The sequence below is a fragment of the Osmia bicornis genome, chromosome 4, assembly GCF_907164935.1.
Source record: "Osmia bicornis bicornis chromosome 4, iOsmBic2.1, whole genome shotgun sequence".
Taxonomy (NCBI): Eukaryota; Metazoa; Arthropoda; class Insecta; order Hymenoptera; family Megachilidae; genus Osmia; species Osmia bicornis.
This window is the reverse complement of record NC_060219.1, coordinates 10217236-10236491: the sequence shown is the minus strand read 5'-3', so window position 1 is coordinate 10236491 and position 19256 is coordinate 10217236. Positions and strand designations below refer to the sequence as shown.

The window sequence follows — 19256 nt, the reverse complement described above, 5'->3', positions numbered from 1 at the left end:
CAGGGAAGATAAATCACGACGCAAGTTGATGAATAAGAATTCAGTGGAGCTGACTTTGACTCGAGTCAGCTGAGATAAAACACGAGAACAGCGGGATAGGATTTTGTTTGAAGAAATAAATAGCAACAAAAAAAAGAACAAAAAATGCCAGGTTGGCGAAATAAATTGAACAATTCCCACGATCGAATTCACAGTTTTCACCAAAGAATGGGATCCTTTCTACCGCGATGGGAGTGCGTTCGAACAATGCCTTCTCCATAGGCCACGAAGCTTTTGCCGGGTTTTAACGTGTCTGCCAGCTCGTGGCTAAACTACTCGCCGTCTCGTTCCTTCATTCCTTTGATGTTGCGACCGCACCGCGTCGCATTCCTCTCATTCTCCACCAGCAACAAGCAGAGTTGCCCGCTATTCGAATAAAATTTCCTTCCACTAACTTTCCAGTAAAACCATCTCGTTCCTAATATAACTAGAGAATAGAAATTCATTTTTATCCTCGAATAACTTTATTCTATCTCCAACCACCCAGCCATTTGTTTCTCTTGAAATCGAAGAAAATCTATAACTCTATTTCAATTATCGAGCTACCTATATTTAGCGGTGAAAAACTGTACCGTTCGCAATAACCGAAATTCAATCTTACTTAAACCAATATTGCTTATAGTATATCCAACTATGCGGTTTAACTTCTATCTCGAGAATCGTGGTCTTGGAACTGTTTCAATTCAAGATCCTTTACAGTCTAGAAAATCCATGATTCACAGCCAGCAACTGGCAAGAAGGATTTCCAACTACGAATTCTCACTGACGAATGCATCTGTATAATGTAATCAAACAAACTTATCAAAGTTTCTAACTTGTTAGTTAGTAAATTTAGTTGAAATCAAACCGCAGGAATATCTTTGAAAATATTAGTATTAGGTGTTGAACAGAGTACATAAACAGAAAGATCAAGTTTGTTGTGAAACATTTGTGCATACATTCGCGTTGTTTAGGTAGCTCGGAACGTATGTATTATAAGTGAAAAGAAATGGTTCATGGAAACGATCGTTGGTCGTTAGAGTGTCGCAAAGTGTTACGTCTCTGACACATTGCCAACGAAAGAGACCTCGTTTTGCAATAGCTGCAGATGCGGTCACTTTCACAAGTGCACTCGTTTCAAAGCCGATCGCCGATCAACGTTCGATGCAGTTTCTCCTCAATTTTCCACGCTGATCGTTGCATTTCAATTCCTATTCGAAACTAACACGAAGTACTTGGATATTTTCATGAAACGAATGAATTTTCACGCGAAACTTCAACACGCACGTTTCCCGTGTATTTCAGTGAATTCCGAGACAGACTTCTGGCTGTCCCGACCAATACCCTGGTCTCGTGCACCAGATATTTGAATTATTTATCTCTACGTTCGTTGCGAGAGATCTCGTCGAAATTGGAAAGGTATTTTCGACGAGAAACGAATGAAACGGTGTGTTATTTTAAAAATTGTAATTTAATCACTCAACGAAAGGGTTAAAGGGTATCCCATTTTATTACTGTCGGGTGGCATTGTAATATCAGCGAAAGCACCGAATACGGTGTTGAAGAGGGTGCAATAATTGTCGTCACCCTCTGTTACCCCCTTGTTCTCGTTTGCGCGGCAATAATTTCGTTGCTGTAATTTGGCTGTAAACGACGAGCCGGGAAAGTTTCCGCGAGAAAATCGGCCATCTTAAATCCTCCGGGCTTCTGCTCAGCCGCGTTCATCGCGACGGTTTTTCGTTTAACGCCTTTGTTGCTGCATATCGTTACCGCTTTCCTTCGAAATTACTCCACCAGCCTCTTTCCTTCTAACTTTATTCCACGAACAAATAACGAATAAAAGCTTCCTGCGAGGGAAACTTTTTAAACGTTCGACGCTTCGCTTCGCGTATCAATTTGAACCTCGAAGTTTAGCGAAAATGAGTAGGCAAAGTCTTGGTAAATAAAACGGTTGGCACACTTTAGCATCGAGGAACATATTCGCGGGATGAAATCGTGGGAAAGGAATGACGGGGTAAATATAGCGACGAAAGAGAAAGCGGATGTGGGGAACAAGCGAAAGGAAGAGAGATAAGATCCTGTCACACTGACGCATAGCGCGGCGAACCTTTATTGCATTTGCATGAAATAATTATAAACGAATAATTTGAGAAATATTCGTCGAAGATGAAGCGAAGGAACGCCGAGCGAAATAAATCGAGGCCAATCGAAATTGTAGATTTAACGTTGCCCTAACTGTGGGAAGCACGCGGAGAGGCTAGGGTGCACCGCCTGGGTGATACATCGGCGGCAATATCCACCTGTTTCGCATGAAATACGAAAGCACGCTGTCCGTTTCACCTCTGTAGATCTTCGATATTGCTTGCCAGCTTGAGTTACGGGGACGTTGCCTTTCCCTACGTGGCTCGCTCATTGAATACGTACCAATGTTCAAAAGCTTTCGGATCGGACGAAAAATTGAAAAATTTGTATTCGTTTTTTCCAAGACCGAAGAAAAAATACTTTCCGATTTTGGTTCCCGTATATTTTGAGACAACCTGTATACACGAACGAAATCAATCGGTCAGGACGTGTCCATGAACGAGGACTCCTTTTTCTTTCATCCTACCTTGTTTTTCTCTCGTTTCGTGGTATCCCGGCTTCCAGTTCTGCACGCGTCATTTAAGCCTGCCTCGAGAACCGGAAGTCGATGCGCCGTTGCTCGGTCTACCGCACTCTCCCGGCATTTCGTGCATGCAATATTCGAGCTAGCCGCTTCTAGATTTCAACGAAAGCGCCTCCACTCGAGATTGTTGCCACGAATTCGTGCGGAAGAGGGATGAGAGTGCCGAGCATAATCGATCTTACGGAGGTTGGATTCAGTTGAAAGGCAATCGTTCTGACGGCTGAAATAATAGATATCAACACCGGGCTAGCGACCTTTGAAAAATCTACGAAAGCGGGAGATTATTTGAATTTGTAAAAGCGTAGGAGAGACGAATAAAAACGGCAGCCGGATCGGCGAAGCGTGAGATTCTACTCGCTTCTGCCCAGCACGTGTCTTTCCATAAAGTTCGCATGAAATCTAAAATCATTTTCCATTTGCATTTTAACGATTTCAAATCGTTATCTATCAAATAACGACGGGGCTGAGTTAATTTTGGCCCTGATTTCATTCCATCGTTGAAGTGCGTACGAAATCATCCCACGAAGAAGGTGAACGTCGATGATGCGAAAACTAATTTTAACGCCTTTTAACGTGTAATATTAGCGTGGAAAGTGGAGTGTTGCTTCGTTATCAGGATCACTCGCGGCAGTACCATGGACTGTGATTTTAACTCTATTCGAATGAAATATTTTTCAATGTCTGTCGCAAAGAAAAACGTCTGGACAATGAGAATTCTCGTGGAATTACGGACCGGTTGCTACGCCACTGGCGAACATATGCGATCGCATCGTATAAGAACGTTCATCAGCCGTGCACACTCGTTTGCGAGTGCGTTTTCTCGACGCGGCCACTTCTGGCACTCGCATCAGGCGAGCAGAGCCGGATCAACAACCGGACGTTCCTCAGGAGTTGAGTTTCTTTCTTCTTTCATCCACTCGTCTGACCATACAGTGGAGAAACATTACTTCTACTTGCGTTTCAATTTTTTCCAACGAGCTCAAAGTTTCGTACGAAAAAAAGAGAGCTCGAGAAAAAGAACTCTCCTACAATTAGAGTCAATGCCAAGTGAACGTAAGCTGCTTAATTATCCCGCAAGGAGTTCGATGCCAATTTGCAGCGGTTTCCTCGAAACGCTGGAGCATCGATTCCGTTCGTCTTCGAAGGAGATAATTTCGCGCGCTGACCGGTCTTTTTGCACTTTTACCGCAGCTAGTTACGTTTGTTTCCGAGAAGGCTGCGCTAACAACTTCTTTACGCAAAAATCAGGATTCCAGATCTGACCAAAAGAAGTATAAATCCTTCTAACAAGAAAAACAAAGACGTTTTTTAAAAACTTCCAATTATTTTTCGCTAAAACAGGAAAATAGATTTTTCAACGCAAAGAGTTAATTTCGAGTAGAAATTATCTACACGTTGGTCGTCGGGCGGACAAACATCCCCAGCTGATGTGCTCCCAAACACGTGTGTCTCCTCTTCTCTTCTCGCTTCTCTTCTTCCATTTCTTCGTTGTCTGCTTCTTTCTGCCAGTCAGTTGCGTTTCAAACAGCCGACGTGAAAGAACTCGAGGATTCCCGATGACCCGCGAATGTTGAGCGAATTCCAGCGTGGCAAACGGTTAATCGAAAATTCGTCCTGGAATTTCTGCTTGGATCTTTCAATGGATAATTCTACGTGCGAGTGGGGGGTCGGCTGGAAAATTCGCGGCACGATGGCTCTCGATCGTTGGGAATAATTTTGGAATCTCGATAATTTTATAAAAGTGCAAAGTGTGGTGTCGTGTGGTTCGTATTCTTTTGGTGGAATTACGTTCAGATGCAAATTAATGGCAGTGCTAGTCAAAGGGTTAAGGTTTCCGGGAAAGGCATCGCTAAGAATCTTGGTGAACCGTTAGAGCCACGTACGAGATGTAGAATCAGCCTTGAGGTCGCATCGTGAATATTAAGAATCGTCGAACAATTATTATTAAACGAGTCAGTCGATCAAGAGAGGCAGAAGGAGGCGAGATAGAGAAGGAATAAAAAAAGCTTGTACCTCGAACGACGTTTCCTATCTACGTGCCTGAAATGTTCAATGAGGATCGCGACGCAATCGGTCCGCTACCAACATTGTTTCATGTCCTCTGCACTCTCCTGCAACTCACCGCTATCGCACTCCATCGAACTCTCGTGCCTCTGTGAATTTCGATCGTGGTCGAAATCGCGAACGAATCCCAGGAACGTTTGCTTTGGGACCCGATTTCGTCCATCGAATAACGATACCTCGTTTCGGACAAAATTACACCCGATTCCTTCATTTTTCTCTTGCAAAGCAAAAACCCGGCACTCGACGAGAACGTAAGAATGATTTACAATTCTCCAAAGTATCCGTTTTGTTCGCGAAATTGTTACTGTTGTTACGTGACAAGCGGATCTATACGTTGTTCAAGACCACTTCTACGTGTTTCTCTTAACCCGAGAGGCGACCATCTATTACAAACTTTGTAGAAGCGTGTCCATTTCAAAACCAACGTTACGAATGCTCGTAGACGTTTCCTGGCTGTAAATTAACCACTGTCTTCGCACACCGCGTAATGCATCACCTGTAAAATATCCTTTCGACTAAAATACACGTTCGTTCAATTGAAATTAATAAATTCAAGTGTGGGGAATTGAAAAAAACTGACCAACAGGTATCGAGTACGCTCGAGCCAAAATGAAAAAGAACCGTTTATTGGAAGCCGGTCGGGAGTCTTATGGAATCCGGAAACCATCGGTGTCCATATTGCGATTCATAGCTGCTTGTTTATCTAAATTTATCACATTTTGCCTAATGGACGTCGAGAAAGGTTTTTAAAGTTGGATAAGCTGCCGGTAGCGAAGTGCCGCTTATGCGAAAGGTGTTCACCGGTTTGCAAGCTCGTCGAAACGTATTTAATCGGGACTGGTCGCGGTTGAACGTCCTCGAAAAGGAACGTTCCAGTTTTTCCGATTCCAAAAGCAGACAGCAGAAGCTGGATCTTCTGGAAACGCGATGTCCAAATGCTGCAGCTGCATCGGTGGTTATACCACGGACACTTATCAGCCGCTGAGCTCGCACATCTCTCGTGGCAGTGTCAAGCTCCCAAAGGATAGCTGGGATGCTTTCAGAAGCCCCAGGAATCAGCAGAGAAAGCTTAGCGTCCGTTACGACGTCGTCAGATCAGTTGGATCCGCAAGGTTAGATGAATCATTGAACGGGAATGACAATCGCAAAAAATGGGGAATTTTAGATTTTTGAAAGGTCAAACTTAAGTATTCCGAGGATTTCTTATATTTTGAAACGTGGACAGTGGACAGTGTCGAGTATTCGACGATTATATAAATTTTTCAGTGTATTAATCTAACACTTTGATTTTTTTTTCTGTTTCAGGTAAGTGTCTGCCAACTTCCTACTTTCTTGAGGTACTGCGATAAGGTAATAGCTTATCACATAAATTAGTCTATTTTATTATTAATTGCTACGCCACCCCCATCGTTCATCGAAGACGAAAGATGGTACGGCGGTTTTCTATGCGCCGCCCGTCTGGCAGGGAGTGTGCGCGAAAGGGTTGCAGTCACGTGACCGATCTGTAAAGTAGTGGGGGTTTAGTCTCGTGATTTTTCCGCGCTCGTGCGGAAGTGGACCGTGGACTGTCAGTTCCGCAGGAACTCTCGCGTCGTTCGGATGTTCGCGATCTTCTCTCGCTTTATCCATTCTTTTTCCATTTTCCTTCCGGCGTGCGTGACCAGTTGCGATCTCGTGTCTGCTAGCTATTCCGCGTAGTTCGTTTCCGTTTCTATCTCCATCCTCGTCTTCTTATCTTTTCGTTGTCTGGATGTCTCGCATAACCGGCGATTGCGAGATCATTTGAAGAGTGAAGAAACGATCAAAAATAAGAAAGAATCGAATATTTAATAAACGTAAGTTGGGGACCATGACAGTAGATTAAGTTCGGAGGTTGTTGATTGCATTTCAAAGAGGAATAAAATAATCCAGTTATTTTCCAAGGGAAATCAAGAAAATTCGTACTATTCTCAAAGAAATTCATTCGCGATTCTCAATCTCTTTTAAATATCTTCATCTCATAAAATTCTCTTCGATTTCCTCTTCGCTCGAGTTCAGGGTGTCCTACGAAGAGCTCTATTAAAATCCCTCGAGTTCGATAGGATCCAAGAACGTTAGAAATTCGCGAACCGTCGGGTTTTCCATCGGGAATCAAGCTTTTTTCCCTCCAGCGGAAAATGATGCTTTCAACCCAACGACTCGGAGTCTCCTCTCGTATTTCTTATTCCTCTTTTTTCCTTCGAGTTCTTCTCACTGTATAAGCAGTGTAGTAACTGACTTGGTGGTTGCAAATAACGCGTCGAGGGTACGGCACTCGCAGCCGAGATAAATGAAATTGCTGTCGCGTGTGGCCTCCTGCTCGGCGAAAGCACTCTGATTAATACCGGGTCATTGTGCAACTATCTCTGGCTGGAGTTCGGCACGGTGTCTGGACGACAAAGCGATTTTCATTATGGTTAGACCGATTATCCGTAAGCCAAACCTCTATTCTCTAAATTCCGCTAGAATCTTCACCTTTTCCGCGACCTCTCGTTATCTTTGCACCCGTCCCGGGATCGTTTGTTCCTTTGCTTTTTGCTGGAGGAATCAGTTTCGGTTCTAGCTTCGTTAGGTGAAAAGCAGATTCACGATTCACGGAATCTGATGACATTCCGAGCTAAGAAATTCTATTGTATTTTCTATCAAAGACATCGTTTCGAACAAGTAAATAAGGATACAAATTTTGTTAGCTTGTACGAAAAAGTTGTTGAATTTCAGCATGCAAATAACCGTTGTATCGACAAACGGTGAAATAATTTCGCGTTCGTTTATGCGAGACAGCCTTATAAATATTCAACATTGCCCCATTTTCGTCGAACTTCCCCTCTCTTTTTTTTTCTCTCTTCTTTTTTCCATCCATTTCCGTTCATTTTCCATCGTTCAGAATCCCGTTAGGGAAATTCTCGAAGACCTTCGATAGCTTTAACGAGGCAAATGTTATTTCCAGCAACGCGATTCGCGTGTTCCAGAATCGTGGAATTCGAGTGAAAGTGAAACGAAAAAATAGAGTGCGTCGCGATTGGTCGTTCTGTTCAATTCGATTAATTACCTTGGAATTTGATCGATCGATCGATCGACGTTCGTTTCGTACGCTGGATACCACACTGAGGTAAGGATCCTCCTTTTTTCAAGCTCTTCCAGTTTATAGACAGAGGTATTCGTCTTCTCTCTTCGTCGCTGGTGGAACCGGAAGAGGGTAAAAAGAGAGATAACACGAGGGGACACGGTCGAGAGGAAAAATTGTTCCGTTTTGTGGGGTGGAATTTATGGTCCGGTTTGAAAAATGCTTCTTCCCGGAACAGCCCTCTCATAGAATTTAGACCGAGATAGTTTTCTCGAAAGAGCAACGTTAACGTTAACTTGTTAATTCGATAATTTTTCGACCGATGAAAATTGGAATTTTCTTTAAATTGTCGCTGCGAGAGTTAAATAAGTAAGTAGATCGTGTAGCCGATGGTCAGACACGCCGCGTCTTCTCGTGCTCCTAGGAAACTAGATACGTGACCACTTTACAAACTTTATTCTACAAATTTCGGTTTTTATTTGCCGTAATATCAGGAAGCACTCCGGAATTTTAAACGAAAAATTAGCCAGTCCGCTTATATTCGTGGATATAAAAGGTAAAATTAAAAAGAGGAAAGTTAATGAAAATATCAGTCGGAAAGTTTGAAATGCATTTTAATATAGCGCTAAATTGCTTTTGAACGAGCATCACTACTGTATCACAAACAACGCCGCCTCTCCACTAGCTATTTCTGCATTATTAATAAGTGAAAATGCGATCACAGTATTGCACGTCCTCTCACGATATAATTGTCCAAGTTTAGTCGATTTCCTGTACATAATTAAAAGATTACTTAGGCGTTCATCTGTCAACAATAGGTAAAATTTAATTAAATAACTTCACATGTCGAGAGAGATGAATGAAAATACTGTCGTCTGGATGAAAATCGGGATGAATCGGAATGGAAATAAGATGGTGCCGAATGCACCGTCGAAAGTTTCGAGCAAATTGAATGGAAGCCTTATTTGAATAACTGTTTAAAATAACGTATCAGTTGTATGCGGAGAGACGAGTCGATGTACAAGGAAATAACGATCGGAATATCAATGAACAGTTTGTTTCTTTTTCAGAAGAATCGAACGTTCCTCCCTTCTGATACGTTGAATCATTCATAGCCTTGAAGGAACCACGTTATTCCGACAATTTTCCCGCTGTAATATCGAATCTTATACTATACACGGTGTAGTACTGTCTGTTTTTTTTTATTATTATAAATGATCAAAGATGGTATACCAGGATGAATCAGCCTGTACGCAAGAAAAGTAGCGGTCGATCAAAGAACCGTTGTGTCGGCGTACAAAGGTGAAATTCGAAAAAGGAAGAAAAGAAAAGGCGAGGAAAAATAATGGTTACCGTGACAGCATTGAATCGCAAACAGGAAATTAATACGTGCGAGCTAGCCCGTTAACATTTCTACGTCTGGCGTGGCTTTTTAAACATTCTCTACCTCCGAGCAAACTACCAAGCGTGCTTAGTTGAAATTGGGGTTAAAAATAGTAAAAAAATAAAATCGAAAAAAGGAAAAATTCGTAGGTTAGCAAGGAAGAAAGATGAATGCAGCGTGTATTCCTTTCATGAAAGGAAGCTCAGGGTCGCGGTGTCGTTTGAAAAGAGGCCGAACCGAGGAAACTAGAACGATTCTTCCTTCACCTTTTCCAGGGAAAACCATGTCCCCTCCAGTTTTTTTCCTTTGCGCAATGTCGTTCGTTTTACCCCTCTCCTTCCATTTTCGTAGCCCGTTTCGACGGAATTTATTTCGTCGAAAATTCCTCGTTAACGAGCTTCCACGAGCTACGCGGCTGAGAAACGAGACCGGTGAATAGAAACCTTGTTTTTCAACCTACATGTGTACCTGTAAGTCTTTAGAAAATGGTGATAGAATGAGCAAGGATAATGGTAGGGTAAATGTGATAAACGATTATATCGATGATATCGATTTATCGACTAAAAGGCAAGTAGGAAAGTTTATATTTAAGTTATATCGTATTATATTACGGATAATCTCTGTTGAAAAGGATATACTTCGGTTTGGAAGTAAATTCAGGAACCGGAAGGGAGTCCGAGGGTTTGCTTGGTTGGCAAGCAATTCATTGTTATAACGGTGGCCACAACTCGTGTTAGGTTCTATGCACTCCCAAGGGATCGTAAATTATCATTAACCTTTGAACTTTCTTAAAATACGCCTCCTCCACGCGCCACGTTGCCCCATAAAATCGCAATCCTTTTCCGAAAAAGCACCAACGAGATACTTTCCGAGCCACCCCCTTAAATCGTAGCGATCGCTGTCGTTATTGAATTCTACGATTCGACGTGTTTCACTCGGATACGAGGCCGACCTTTGAGATTCTGCTCGACTTTCCAGCGTGGCGATGATTCAGGAATATTGTCCTCTTTCGTTTCAATCTTTTCCCTCCCCCCCGTACAAAGAAACGACTTTCGCAACTGGAAACCTTCTGTTTCTGTAAATCTGGCAAAAGGAACTGGATACTAAAACGTAGGAAATTAAAATGTTTGCAAATTTCTTGAATCTCATTACGAATAATCCTCGAAACTGCAAAATGACGGCGATTTAATTATCTAAGCGACGTTTCGAGCATCGAGACGGAGCACACAGGGAAATCGGATTAACCGGTAGCTCGCTTAAGGTACAAAAACGTCAAAGGAAACCGGAAGAGAGATTAATATCCGTACAACTAGCGTAAACTAGACGCGAGTACACTGTGTATCCGCTCGATGATCACTGCTCTTTACGTTTGCCAGCGCAGTTGGTTCGCGATACCGCATCGCGCCTCCGGGTCATTCGAGACCCACTCAAAGAAGGAGAACATATTGATAGAGTTGCTAGAAAGTTTGCCCTGGCTTCGCAATTTACTTATTTCGCTCCTAGGGATTTTCCTAACTTGCAGTGTCGAGGGTACGATGGATGGGGGAGTTTAACGAGACTAGGACAAATTTTCTTCGACTCGTTACTTTCTCCTTGAAAGAAAAACAGGAATAACGAAGTTGTTAACAAGCTCCATAATTTTATTAACATCGAACGAATGGTAATTAAAAAGCGAAAGGTGAAAAATAATTACGATTACAATCTGGTATGTAGAGCAGTTTGTCGCTTGGAAAATTTGTGTCGTTCTCGTTGGCGGATTCGACGAAACGATGCTCGGGGACCATTATTTCGTAGTTTACGAGCAGTTGGCAGGACTCTTAGGAACGTCGTCTCGCGTTTGGCAAAGAAATCGGAAATCCAGGAATCGTTCTTCCTTTCGCCATCGTCTTCACTCGCAGACCTGGAAACCTCGTTACTATTCTTTGCCGGTGTATATTTTCCTATCAGCGAAAGGAGAGCTTGGAGAAAGCCGCTTTTACACATACCCTTTCGATCGATCGATTTCCATTATTCTTATGAATTATTTCCCGAAATCTATTAGGATCCTGCAGATGGCATAGTCGATTTATTCTCGAACGTCTTATAACCCAGTTCAAAGCGATAAGTAGTCATTCTATGTTTTCGTTTCCATTCGACGATGAATCATCTAATCGTATGTTGTACCTTCTCGAGTCGAATGAAGGTTCCGAAGTGACAGAACGTGGTTTCCATTCAGTTTGAAACGAGGCTGGATGGGGATTCAGTATGTCTCATCGTCAGTTTGATTAACTTCCCTTCGTACGGTTGGACTTTTGATTACACGATTACGAATCAACTTGGCTGAAGTTGGATCAATGTTGCTCCATTATAACCAGACTATGTACTTCGAAGTTTCCTCATACAACTTGTACTTCGCTTATTTTCTACACGATCTATTTCCAACTTCTTGTATTATTACGCTAGCTGTTTATCAGATAGCTGGGATTCACGAATGTTGACGGTAACTTTGTCCGTGTTGTACGATGTCCAAACGCTATTAGTCCAAGAACTTGCTTAATTCCGATTAATGCTGGTACCACAAGCAACCTTTGATCTTGGTCTTGACTGTTCGATCGATGCGACAGTTATCCCTTTGAAGATATAATTCACTTATGATCGAGGTACTATACTAATTAGTTTATAAAACGGTAAACGAGTTTCTTCCTTGTTTCGACGAGAACCGGTGTGTATTTTATGTTTTACGAACACCACTCTATTTATGGTGTGTACTAGAGGGATTAAACGGGAGACGGACAAGCAAATAGAGAGCGGAAATGGAAAGGTGCGATCGAAATGAACGACTAGGACGATACTCGGACCGGTGAAACGAGATGCGGTTGTTGGCCCGTTATCAACTACGATATATCGGTTGCAAACGAACCCGATGCTTCCGGAATTCGCACGATAATGATAATTGATCGCATCCGCGCAGCCGGGGCCAATTTCTACGGTGGAACGAGTAAACGCGAACCAGGCCGATTCCATTCAACTTTCTTTTCCAACGAAAGTATCCGTTTAATCCTCTTCGTGCTCGTGTAACTTTCATGTAACACGTTACATTTTTATTACGATTTTAAAATAGAAATAGAATTCCAAATGTCATGACAATCAATTAACAGAATAATCCTTTGTAACATTATCTCGATTGAAATTCTGGTCTTTCGTTTGCTAAATCATCGAATAGCAGTAATTTTATTACGCTCAAAATAAGCTAGATTTAATTTCTCATAATTGATAATTTATCGCGGAGGCGGAGAGAGCTCGGAATATACGATACGTATAAATCCGTCACCGTGAACGTCGCTCGATGAAACGTGAAATTCCGTAAAATTCGCTGGAAAATTTGTACCCCATTAAAAAATTTATCGTTCCATGGACAGTTTACGAGGTGTTTATCGAGTTTACGAGTGAACCGGTCACGCTTGACACGAGTCTCGATAAACGAGCAGCTTATAAAATCCAATGAGAATGCCTACGTTGTCAGTTGGTCGAGAAAAATCGAAGCATGAATCGATATACCTTTTGGCTGAGTTTGATAGCTGTGGCTACCGTTCTTATCTTCTGTTTGGTGGATCATGGAATCGCTGCACCAGCTCCGAAACCTCGGGACACTGTTTACATCATCACTCATCGTCCGAAGAAGCATCGCGAGACGATCATAGAGATCCACAGGCATCCGAAACGGAAACAGAAAACACACATCTTTTACATCACGTCGTGAATATAAAATTCGTAGTGGGTATTTGCGAGAAAGAGACAAATTACAATCTTGGTTTAGAAATTAATATTTTGTAATGCGACTGATTTCGGATTAACATCTTGTAAATGCGTGGATGTTTGCGAAAAGCAATTTGCACTTGCAGGAAAGCAAGGCAGTTTGATTAATGAGTTACTATGTATTCTGGCGTGTAAATGTTTGAGGTTTGGAAACAGAAGTATTTCGATTCGAAAGCAATCAAGGTCCGTGTACCGAGACAAACTTGTTTAATATCTTGGTAGAAAAAAATCGTCGACTCATCGATACGCACTCTGATCGGTAACCGAATGATTAATCCAACGTCATTTCCAACGATTATACCATGAAGCTGAATGAATAGCTGGACAAATTCGGTTGATGCAACGGCGATGAGAAAAGGAAAAGCTAAGTGTTATCGAGAGCACTGAAAAGTGCAACTGAGTATGAATGTGCGCCATACGGCTTGCATTAAAGGCAACGTCTTACCTTGACCGAGCGCTTCCGGTATTCCCTTTGCTCTACCTGCTTTCAGCGTAAACCCCTCTTACACGATATATTCTTTGTTACTTTCAAATCTCTGCCTCTTCGTCATTAAGTCGAAGATTCGAACGAAAGAGAAATCATTCTGTGTACCTGCGAGGGCTGGGACAAGATATCGAGCAACTGTAACCGAGATTCACGTAACAGATGTGCTACGACGAATTTCCGGCCGGATATTTATTAATTTCCGGCAGTGACGCGGGAATCTAGCCTGGTGTTGGCCGGTAATTAAGCTCGGCGAGCATCATGGAAACCGTTCGATCGATCAACGCGCACCGTTTTGTCAATCATTGTCGACCAATAAAGCCTATTTTGTGCAGAATCAGAAGTTTAGGGCCATTTTCGATGGTAGGCCCGAAGTTGGCCAATTTTGTGGCAAAAGTCGGAAAAACCGCGTTTCGGCTGGAGGGTTCGCGACGTGAACATTCACAGGGATACCGCGGGAGTTTCTAGTTTGCTAGTTTCGAGCGTTTCGAAACGTCATTCACCACTGCTACCGGAAACTTTAATCGACGTTTCGACAACGGGATCGCTACAAACTTTCGAGATCGTTTGTCGAACAAATTGCTTTCAAACAAATATATCCTTTCCTTCTCTTTTTTTTAGTAATTTCATTTGAAAACATCGGGTTAACTTTGAAGTATTCTCTAAAATTGGCCACATTCTCCCTTCTCCCAATGAAGCGTTGATTACGCAAGAAGCAAGTTTAGGGGGGATGGCTGTTCACGTGTAGGATGATTGTTTTTGCCTGACCGAACCCCGGCACGCCCCCTAACAGATTATTTCACGATTCAATTAATAAAACGTCAAGAACAGCTTGCTACGAGTTTTTATTACAAAGAAGCACGAGGACAGCGTAGTAAAAATTGGTCGCATTTCTCCTGGCCAGAGGGTCATCGATCCGCTGGAAAATTGTTCTTTTCTATCCAATATCTGTGCGATGGGGGCCAGCAGGATAAAATGGAGGAGACAGGCTACGATTAAATCTGACAGAAAGCTCGCTACGTGAGCTTAAAATTTCATTTACATCGATAGAGTAATCCTATAGAGTATAGATATTAGAAAAAAATTGGTTAACTATACAACCGAAGGAGGGTATCAATAAAAATGTTCGACTGTACTAACGGCAGTAACAGCGATATCCGGTGTCGGTAGTTGGGCGCAATTTTTCACTCGGTATTCCGGCTACGAATCACAGAAATAAATCTTCCCTTTTTACCCTTGTTGGCGAGGAAGGAAAAGTTACGCGTACGGATCTCGTTCGAAGAAATTTCGAATGGCGGTCTTTGCTCGAAAACTTTTCGACGATCCTCCCGAGGAATGCGGGAAGGAAAGGATGCTTCCTCCTCCTTCTGCTTTCATCTCTTCCTTTTTGTTTTTCGCTTCGCAGAGACATCGGTGCTATCTTCGGCTTTGCCGTTTCTCATGCTTTGTTCAAACTTGCCACGATAGAGAGGAGAATTTCACTTTCCAGGAGAATTCCTTTCTTTCTGCTCGGATAATTATTATTATCGATTCGGTATCGTTTCGATAAATATGCAGAGTAATTCTCAAGAGAGTATAATAGTCTACACGTTAGAGTGGTGGTCTGGTAGACGCTAGTTGCAAGAGGGTTAATAAAGCCAAAGCAGGCCTTGTCTTAAGCCTCTTAGCTTCCCGTGGGATGGTGGCTTAACGATCCCATCGAGTCGAACTTCCTCCGGTCTGGGTAGTGTACATTTACCCCTTGTCGCGGGGAAAGTAAATACGTCGACTGTACGCTATGAAATCCTTCAAGCTGAGGTTTAGCCACCTTTTTTTACCTTCCCATCCCTCGGCTACCTAACCGTACTTACCTACTGTCACTCCACCTTTACTTCGATAAACGCAATCCCTATGGATTGATATGGTGATTTACGAGGATGGGGAATTGCGATGGAATTATTTATTCGATATATGTGTCAAATTGTCAGGGTGGCAAAAGAATATCTGGGAAAAGAGAGTTTCACCAGCACGCTCTCCATTTACAATGAAGTAAATTAAAAAATGTTATTCTTCCATCAGAATGCAGTTTTTGCATGTTTGTATAAGACATTTGCATATTTTCTTCAGAATTTTTCAGCTCTATTCCAGTGGATAGTTTCAACTGGCCATTGTAAGTTCGCCATATCGTTTGTTGGAAATGAGCGTGGTAAATTATGCAAACGTCCTCATAAAAGAAGCGATTTAGAGAATTCAAATGGGAAGATCAATGGTACCTCGCAGTTAGACTCTTTTGTTCTCTATTCTCAACTTCTAGATTTTAATAACCTTTTCTTCTTATTCAAACAATATCAAATAGCTTGTTACTAGTAAAAAAAAAAAAAAAAAAAAAACAATAGAACTTGTCTGGTTACAATTATAAAGGAGAAGGGAAATATCTTTTCTCGTAAGTCGATTCAGACAGCCCCCTTTTTTTTTGTATTTATTTCCTGTACCCCGGAGAAAAGTTGTAGGCGACAGAAGTTTCTGTAGAGAGTTCGGATTCCACTTATCTGGAAGGAGCGATCCACGTGACGAGCATATGCTCGAAAATGCTCTTTGGATTTCCATGAGAACCATTCGCAATTGTCCGGAAAGTTTTCGCGCCACGTGATGTCCAGAGGAGCGTGAGAACGCTCAAGGAGCATCGCGGGAACCGTAAGGACACTCGGTAAATAGGTACAACGAACTTTTCGAGGCATTGTCTCTGAAACGAGCAGACTTCTCGAAAGAAACCAGTTCGATGTCCTGCAGCTAAAGTTCTCCCGAACATGGACCAGATGCCTATATACTAGCTCCCAGAAGTATTCACCCACTTGGTATGCCGGGAGAAATTGAATTATTCCCTTCGCTTTACACAGAAATTCACTGTTCAATGCTTTTCTTTTCATTTTTATTTTATTTCCGACAGACACGGACGAAAACTTGAAAATTTTTTTTATTCTAAACTTCAATAAATTCGCTGTTTGTTTGTTGGCTGTACGAGCAGAGGCTTAATTGCAAAAGTTGCTCCACTTTACAAAGAAACGGTTCGAAAGCACGTGAAAGAGGCTCGTTTCCTCTTTGACCGACAGCCTTTCTTCCAAATAAATTAACGAACACGTGCATACATACCTGTTCCCTGAATATGTATTTCGATTCTTGGTCCCGTGACAATAGCCTGCGAAGAAAAGGGACCCTCTTACCTGAGGTGTTCACCTGTGTCCCCCGAATGCGCCTGGTCAGGTGCATTCAGGTCGAAGGACTGGCATTAAATACACCGATCTTGCGCTTAATATTCCTACTACCAACTTTCTCTGCTCTATTTCAGTTTCTTTTCCAGTCGATACGCTTTATTCGAAATTTAAAAGGTGCTTTCCACCGGATCGAAATATTTTATAAATTAGTAATTAGAAGAATAATTCATTTTTCTCTCGCATCGACGAACTCGAATCTCTAGCGAATCTTTTCGCACGCTAATCACTAGCGTGGGATAGTAGAAAATAATAGGCGATAAGTAATGTTCCAGTGAATTAGTTCCAACGATATAGGGCACGTATATTATGCTTGAAGAAAAACATGGGAGATTTCTTAATTACCTAGTTCCCTAGATCCATATAGACATTACGAATTCTTAATTGTCCAAAGAGTCTAATTAATTCCTCGGTTCGTTGATTTTTTAACTTTGCTTCCGACGAAGTAAAATAACATCGGAGATATTAGTGAAATGATCGTCGGTGAAATGTAGGAGGGCATAGATCTTGATCCGGTAAAATTTTCCCCATAAATTGTCAACCACACCGGAAACTTCGCAACGCGACGCTTGTAACGGTTTCGTCGAATTTTACATCGGCGCTTTTGGCGTCGTACGAAAAGTTCTTACCTTTGCTGGCAAAGGAATTCCCCTTGGTTCGAAGGAACCAACGTCACCCGAAAGTTCGATTCCCAAGCATAGGATCAGCTTTGTTCCTCCAAAGATCTCTCTTTTAACTAACGCTACGCTGAAATTAACGCCATGTAACTTTCGTCACGTTTCCGTACCCTGTAACGAATGAGTTGCGACGTTCAAGAGGAATCGTTCAAAGCAGTTTGCTACGTACCATATTTACTTTGCTCCAACTACTCGCGATGAAATCTTCAACTCCTGATGAAAATACTTGAACGTTATCAACGATAGACTTTGATAACACTTGTTATACCATTTATTAAACTAGTTAATGTTTAGAAAATTTAAATTTTATGCGCGGAAGTAGAAGATTTTCAATCGAGGGTGGTTATCATTCTATCGCTACGCATTAATAGAGTTTATCTTGAGAAAAAATCGGAATTTCCGTCGAATCTAGTTAAAACTTTTAACCCAATCGAATCCCGATATCTGAGAAATGATTTCAACGAAATTCAAATGTCAATTTTCAATCGATTACATAACTCTTCCACCTTGAAGCTGTGGATAAATTAAAAACTCCAGCTGCCAGAATCTGAGTAAAAATAAATTTATGTCGTATGGAACAAGTAAGCTTACACTTGTAAAAACATTTAATTATTTTGAGAAAAAAAATTATATCAAACCATCCATGAAAGTTTACAGAAGTTAAAATTTGCGCATGGTTTGTTGAACGTATTTTCGTTGGAGGAATTTAACAAAAATGATTAGAGAGAATTAAAATTCAGAGAACGAAATCTTTCTAGGGAAGAAAAGAAGGGTATTTTGAAAAAAAGTCGAGTCGCGTTACGGCTTGTGAGCACTCGGCTTCGACGTGCGCCGTATTTCTGGTGTTTCACGGTTCCATGAAACCAGGAAAATCATGAATTACGTTTAAATTTAATATTACTCTTAACAACTTTCTAAGGCGCACAGAATGCAAGAAGTTCTCAAGTTGCATAATAATTTTACGACGAACCTCAGGAATTTTACTCCTTTCTACAAACTTTTAGGAAACTTCAAATTGCGGTATACGAACGCTTTCTATGTCGTCATAAAAGAAACTAAGAAAAAGAAATTACGATAACAATTTATTATCATTTATATTGCTAAAAATTATTAAACATGTTCGTTCCCAGGTGTTTGCAAAAGAATAGGCTTCCACCTTGCCCCTTTAGGAACATCTTCCATTCATTCTCTTCGCTACTTCCTGTCTGAAAGAACGCTTCAAGCATACGCGTAAGGGGTGGTCGAGAGTAGAAGGGGTTAACGTGACCCTGGACAAGCGTTGTCACAGTGGTATCCGATCGTGATCGGTTGTCATAGGAGACGAGTCGAGAATGACAACAAAAGAACGTCAGCTGGTCGAAGCGTTGTCCGAACACTGCAATTAGATACCGGTGGTGGGGGAAATCTGGGAGTAGTGGTGGGGGTATACCGCCGTGAAGCGTGGCTCCTTTTCAGTCAGTCCGGAAACGCGGTCGGGGCAACCAGCGCTCTTGTTAGTTTCGTACATTTCGTACACGTGACGATGTTCTTTGTGTGCGTAGCGTGTTTAATAACGCGTGAGGTGATTGTGCGAGCTGCTAGTGTGTAAAAAGAGTGTGACAAAGGTGCGCAGTGGTTATGAGGGAAGCTGTGTCGAGCGGAATGGTCAGCTTTAAAAGCAACAACGTAGACAGGTACGCTCGAATGTATTTCTCTGGATTCCCACCGTGTCTGGCGCTCGTAGCGCGTCATTCCCCGGGTAAATATTTATTACGCTGTCGTTGAACTCTGCGTGCTCGAATTGACGAAAATATTTCGAGGCTTTAGCGAATTTATTCAGAAAGCAGTTCTATAATTTCG

General features: G+C 41.9%; 1 protein-coding gene across 6 annotated transcripts in view; it reads left to right on the top strand.

The window, feature by feature from the left end:
* Positions 1-5674: 5674 nt before the first annotated feature.
* The window catches only part of LOC114877236, an 84309-nt gene continuing 70727 nt past the window's right edge, over positions 5675-19256 (top strand). For 4 of the 6 annotated variants that reach the window (XR_003789535.2, XM_029189584.2, XM_029189592.2 and 1 more), the window contains exon 1: positions 5675-5859. Coding sequence is in view for 4 of the 6 variants with exons in the window: in XM_029189584.2 (XP_029045417.2) it covers positions 5675-5859 (185 nt within the window). In the remaining 2 variants the exon portion in view is untranslated. Of the gene's footprint in view, positions 5860-7793; positions 7875-18884; positions 19091-19256 lie in introns of those variants that run through there. The other 2 variants (XM_046285517.1, XM_029189567.2) reach the window with 2 other exon arrangements.